Source organism: Polyodon spathula, chromosome 9, assembly GCF_017654505.1.
Source record: "Polyodon spathula isolate WHYD16114869_AA chromosome 9, ASM1765450v1, whole genome shotgun sequence".
NCBI classification, from domain to species: Eukaryota; Metazoa; Chordata; class Actinopteri; order Acipenseriformes; family Polyodontidae; genus Polyodon; species Polyodon spathula.
The window spans coordinates 20200625-20207438 of record NC_054542.1 but is presented as its reverse complement, the minus strand read 5'-3'; the positions used below and the strand labels follow the sequence as shown (position 1 = coordinate 20207438).

Sequence of the window (6814 nt, the reverse complement as noted above, 5' to 3'; positions counted from 1 at the left end):
TCCAACTCCTAGGGTAGGTGTGTGTATTGTTATTTTATTCAGTGTGGTCTACCTGGGTCTCTCTTTATATTAGTGCTTGCACTACTGAGATATGTCTGTGCTGGCCCTGCAAGGACAAAGTGAATAAACTAAATTAAACTAAACTAAACTAGACAGCTTATAGTTTGCACTATACAGGGTTCTCCCCAGGAATTCTGTATAGCCGGGAGTACAGAAAAATAAACTTGGCTTACCTTAAATAGATAATACAACAAAGCATTTGTATAATGTATGGTCTTTCGTCGAGTATATCTGGTTGTGCTTTTCATGTCCTACATTTTCTTTTTCATTACTGTTTTTATTATGGTAAATTACTGTGCTTATTTAGCCACTCTACAATTTGACTGGGGAAAGATAACGTAGCGTTAGTGGAGTTCACAAAAAACCCCACAAAAAAACAACACAAAAAAACTGGTAACCTTTGCACTTCCCTTTTAGCTTAATTATTGAGCTTATTGCTTCATTTAAATTGTTTTCTTCATGATAAGTTTTCAGGGCATTTTGTTATTGCATGTTTGTTTTGGTTTTTTGCTCTATCTACATTTTTTTTTAATGCAACTGTTCATTTTAACCAAATCGTTTTTTACAAAACAGTACTCACAAGCATTTGGTCACCTATAACTGTAGCATGAAACTGGACTGTAATAATCCAGCACTGCTGCACTTAAGCATTTGTATGTCAGCTGACAAGATTTCAGCTGATATCCCATCACGACTTTCTTCTTAAAGGCATACAGCCTCTATATATGAACCCCCTATGTATCTCATCACAACAACGGTCTGCTATAAGCGAAATCAATCCTTACTGTTAAAGGCACAGTAGCATTTGCAAGATGGCCGGATTGTTTTTTTTTCAGCCAGGTGGCGACAGCCACTTTGCCGAAAAGGCCTGGGGAGAACCCTGCTGCCCCTTAAGTCTTAACAACTATAATCATAACAGTACATATACTTGAATTCTTCCAAATGCTCTGAAGCTCACCATTCACATCACAAAGAAAAAATACGGTGGATGTGTGTTTATCCTAAACAAATCCTAAACAAAAAAGACGATGAAAACACATCTATTGCCATCTCTCAGCAACACAGATTTATAGAAGTCATGGAGAAATGAGCGCCTCAAGACATGTCTTCTACAAGAGTTCTGCGTTGCTGTCTGGAAACCGGATGCAGATTAAGCCATCGTGTTTAATAAAACATATATGGATTTGCTATTTAATGTTAATCTAGTGTCCTCCAGGGCACAATACAGCCCTCAGCCTGTGGCTTTGGGCAATATAATCCCCTCTCAGACACTGTATCCCCTCAGGGACAATAGTCTTCAAACATTGTCTGTTTTAAACATTAAAGATATATTGATTAAACATTTTTAAAGTAAATTCAATGTGGCCAAGAAAACATTATATAAGACCTTTGAGCAAGGTCTTTAATCCATTGTGCCACTTGCAACATGTTTGGTGAAATGAATTCAACTATTAAATATCATAAAGCTATAGTAGAAGCAAGCAACTTAGGCATGCTCGGGTCCTTGCATTAACTAGTTATTGCATTGCTAGTTATTGAACATAAATCTGAGATATATTTCTTTTTCATATTGAATGTAGCACATACAACATTAAAGTAAATTTCTTAAAAACAAACAAATACAAACATTTACAGTTCTAAGGTAATTTAGTTTAGTAAAAAATCTGGCTTTTTGTAGCCAAAAAGCTCAAAGTCTCCTTGAAAGCGTGCGTAGAGACGCCTGATGTCTCTTTTACTAATTCCAGAGAAGTACTGCTCCACCTTGGTCTTATTGTACAAGGTAATGCCTGGCGGGATTGTGGGATAGGACACTAAATGGTCTATGCCTGCTGCCTTCAGAATAAATGGAGCATCCCGTTCAAGGCTCTCATGGTGTCCAATGACACTGTACTTAATTTCACAAGGAGCACAAAGTTCTACATAGGTGACCCAGTGAATTATGTGGTCTCCGAATTGTCTATTGAGTCGCATGTGGTTTGGGTCTCCCAGGTAACGAACAAAGTCCTCAAACTGCAACCCCTTGGTTTCCAAGTGGTTCTTCTTGTATTTACGAATGATCGCGGGTGCAATGTCATGTTTATACCAGGGCTCAAAACGAGGATTGTATAAAAATTTGTCCTTGAAAGCAGATATGAGTCTTTCAAAAGGATCTCTCACAATTAAGAACTTGAAGTAAGTATCTAACCTGAAAAAGAAACAGAAACATATTTACATTGGAAAATAACATAGCTTTCGAAATTAATTTTTACAATTCAATTAAAATCTTACTGCAGCTTATATTATACCAAGACCTAAATTACTCTTACATACCTTGAAGAGTGCTGTCTTTGTATTCTGCCATCAATATCTTATGTGCACTGAAGCATACAAGCTTAATGGTGGCAGCAGTTACCCATATAAAACGCCAAAGTCTGCATTGAGGTAATGCTCGATTGGAGGGCTGTACACCAAGAACCCCAATGTTTAATCAAAATCCACATGCACTGCATTCAATTAATAGGCGTATCACTTCTTATGCATTGCAGCCATTTTTACCAAGTTACCTCTCTCAATTAAACAACAGTTAAGTAGAGGGAAAACATATGGTACTAAAGACAGTGTAACGTATAAATGAGTGATGGGTGCTGGCGTGTGATTAGTGTTACAGACCTTTTTGCTATTTCTGGTTCAGTCAAAGCGGAAAGGCGTGGCAGGCCATTTTTCTCATGGTCGTGGACAACATTATCAGGTATTTCATCAATACTAGAAAAAGCTCCTAGAGAAAAGCAAAGATAGGAATTAGAACACGGGCCAATCTAGATTGTCTTCAAGACACTTTCTTAGATAGGCAAAAAAGAGATTTAATTGAAAGCTATTAATAAGTGTGCATCAAAGGCAACTTCTTTAATTTACTGTGACAATGAACCAGGAGCTCAGATGATGACCTAACTAAGGTGAAAGGATTCACTGTGTATTGAAGAATCGATATTGTATATTGTGACAAAAATCTCCACGTAGCAATATATCTTGAATATGTTCATCCAAATAGTTCTTGAATGACAAGTACATGTGATTTTTAACACCATCCCCAATATCTCATTTAAAACCAAAAAAACAATGCTACTGATCATTTAGAACCCTGGTATTTAACAAAAGGAACAAAGTAAAGCTGTCAATATTACGAAAGTATTGGTCTGGTGAACGGAATTAAAAATGAGTAATGTGGCTTGATCTGCCTTTTTAGTTAATGTCACATAGTATTCTGTGATATAGACTGAGCCAATTTCAGTTTTACTTGCATTAAAACAGGGAAAAATGTACACAAAATCACAATATTAGCATGAGAAAGCATGATGATCCTACACAACACCATGAACCAGGTGAAGAGTTGAATCTCACATGAACTACTGAGGCTCGAGCTTACATGTCATTTTTCACTGAAGCTGCACAGATTAACAGTGACCTGAACCGACTTCAAATACCAGGAATGTATTTCTCTAAAATGTTAAAACTATATAGACTAACAATTTACTACAAAAAAAAAAAACACAACCTAATAATACCATTCAGCAAAAAATAAATAAATAAATAAATAAATAAATAAATAAATAAATAAATAAATAATTCGGAATAACTGGGGCATTGGAAACCCTCAGAAGTGTGGAATCCTGATTAACTACAAATGATGGAGACGAGTTTCACATGGAAGTATATAAGTTAGTTAAGAAAGACAAAGACACGATAAAAGAGGGGGAGGGGTCGCAATATATATTAAAAACAACTTTGAATGGAAGATTCTAAGGAGGCGACTACTAGAGTGGTCAAGTATAGTGCGTATGACATAATCTACTTAGATTTTCAAAAAGCATTTGACAAAGTACCGTACGAAAGACTATATCTAAAGATTAAAAGAAGGAGCTTTTTCACAGAAAGGGTCAACCTTGAAGCAGGCTGCCCGATAGAGTTGTTGAAGCACAGACTACCAGATCCTTCAAGAATAGACTGGATACTATCATGAAAAATACTGTATAACCCTCTCTGTGACCATAAGACCTTTAGTTAGCCATCTGGAGGAAGGGTGGTCCATTTAGCGATGGATTCCCAGAGATTTCATTTCCTCTACTAACTTGCTTCGGGTTTTCCCTCTCCTGAGTGCTAACAGAAAACACTTGCACCAAAGTAAGTGAGCATACGTGGGCCGAAAGGCTTTTTCTCGTTCTATAATTTCTTAAGTTCTTGTCTTGTCTGCCTTCATCTACTAACACCCTGTGACAGAGAGCGAATGAATCCGAGTCAACAATCTCCCTCCCAACCTGTGAGGGCACTGTGTAACAGGAACAGTGTGCCCCAGACTGGACGGTTTGGCAGTTAATTGTAGGGTCAGTTGGAAGTCGGCCATCCAGAAAGGGGGCGGAGTCACAATACCAGAAGTCATTGCCTTAACCCTTTGCTGTCCTATGTCTGACCAGGTCCTACTTTACAGTTTTCCCTTTCCATCAAAAAGACGTAAAGCACAGTTCTCTAGTCACTTCTTTTCTCTGGAAAACGCCGAGAAAAACCTTTCAATGGCTGAATGAAACCGAAAAAAGGGCGTATCTCATAGCCCAATGCACTACAGAGATAAGACGGACATACAAAGGAGGTAGCTGCTTCTGCAACCAGCGCTCAAAGAACATCAAAGACATTTGCAGAGCTTTTTGAGATGTTATAGTAATAAAATAATGACTTGGATCACATTATTTTGGATGATAAAACAAGTGATCAGGAGAGGATTTATCAGTATGCACGTCTATAAAGAGGTATGTGAAAAATATAGCGAACAAGGGTTGGGGCCTTTTTTTTTTAAACGTGCATGTAAAATAAACAGTGCAAGTGAAAATAGACTGGACCCGACAAGCCTGACAAGCCTGACAAGCGCTGAATAAATTGATTGCAAAAGAGTTAATGCGGTAGGCGATGTGTCAGTCATGGATTAGAGGATACCTGATTCCACTAGTTACCGAAAGGGGCGTGACTGAGGGTATATCAAGGGATGTGGCAAAGCAGGCAAAGCCTTATCTGACCAGGAATAAAAAGAAACCGTGAGTGTTTAGTGTTGTCTTGTCTGTACATTTAACTGTTGTTATTTGTCATTGTAGATGGCTAAATATCCGGGAGCTGCCACTGTTAAGCCAGCATCAAACCCAGATGCACTGCACCACTGTTATCACTGTTAAAGTGTATTCACAACACAACTTGCACCCGGAGCACTCACTACTGGACTGGTGATTGTGTAGGTGTTTTAAGGTGTGTGGTATTATTGAACCCCGTGGCTTTGGCATGGTTTTTGTTTACTATATATCAAAACATATCATCAAAATGTGACGTATTAGTCTATTAAGAAAATATTATTATCCCTATTGCAATATATTCTTGAGGTTAAAAAGCCCCTGTATCATAGGGGCAGCACTGAGTGAAGCTCGCTCCGCCCTCCGGCTACATCACCATTGTAAAATGACGCAGATCATACTTCCACCCACATAACAAAAACCCAAGCATGGTTGGCTCCTGGTTTAAATAACTAAGCATTACAGACAGGGGTTCACATAACTGGCACGCATGCAAACCAATAAAGAAAAATGCAGACTTCCACATTGTTCTTTAAGATGCAAAGGCGTACCGTCAGTAGATTTTTAACAGGAAAGCATTTTTCATAATGGCAGCGAGGGAGCTCACTTCCCTAACATCTGTATTTTTCACGCAATCAGGGTCTCCAGGTTCATAGGATCAATTTTCAACACCCAACAATAGCATGGATCTCTATTAAGCCATCCAGAGGAATGCAGTTATGTGGCATTAAGGAAGCTTGTTAACGCTTTGCTTAGCTTAGCTGTCGGTTTTTTGAAAGCTTGTATATTTAAATGTAGGGCTGTAATATAGAATACATTTTGACCATCGAAGGTTCGGAACACATTACCAAAGGACGGTTTGAACATTTGATGGCACTCGATTTGCATAATTTACTGGTGACATCATCATAGCTACTTGTTTATATTTGCTTGAAAATCCTATTATTTTACAGGTAATCTATATAAATGGAACAAAACAGGTCACATGTAGCCTAAAAATATGTTATATAGAACAGTAATCAAGTTTTATAATTTAAATAAAAATAGAAATACACTTGCAATGCAGGAACAACAAGTGCAGCAACAAGTCTGACTTGTGCTAAAAAAAATCCTTACCAAGTTTCATCACACTTGGATAATTGTCTCTCCACTGTATTTTTTGTGAAGGTCAATGAATCAGTCACATAATGGCATATGTTTCTAGTTTTTGTGTCCAATCCCTATAAATGCCCAGCTGTACTTTATTTCCAGAATACCAATCTTATAATAAGAATTCTTGTGATATAAGTATATAATCACATATGTATCCTTCAGTATCACATATTTACCATTGAGAACAATTAGGACTTTCTTCCACTGCGTATTGCCTACTTTAGGTGTCTGGCAGAAGAGGATCTTGTGTTTATCACACACAAAGATACGGTCCAGAACAAACTTGTTGACTGCAGTATGGGTGAGATTCTTCACAGAGGCATTGCCACACACGCTGGAGATGAGTTCAAGGCGCTCGGTGTGGACTGCCTGCCAGTCCTGTTCACCCACAGCGACAACATTGCCAGCAAGCTGCAATAGAACAGAAGATAGTTCACATCATAATGCATCCCTGCTTCAGAGAATCCCAGGACAGAACACAGCTGTTCTTTACAGGTAGGTAACATAAAAAAAAA

At 38.0% G+C, this 6814-nt stretch overlaps 1 protein-coding gene across 1 annotated transcript in view; it reads right to left on the bottom strand.

Moving 5' to 3' along the window:
- Positions 1-575: 575 nt before the first annotated feature.
- LOC121320483 (carbohydrate sulfotransferase 10-like) overlaps positions 576-6814 on the bottom strand; it is a 35171-nt gene continuing 28932 nt past the window's right edge. The window contains exons 4-6 of the mRNA XM_041258844.1: positions 6476-6710; positions 2710-2815; positions 576-2245 (exon numbers count right to left, since the gene is read on the bottom strand). Of these exons, the coding sequence (XP_041114778.1) occupies positions 1708-2245; positions 2710-2815; positions 6476-6710 (879 nt within the window). The 3' untranslated portion in view covers positions 576-1707. The remainder of the gene's footprint in view (positions 2246-2709; positions 2816-6475; positions 6711-6814) is intronic.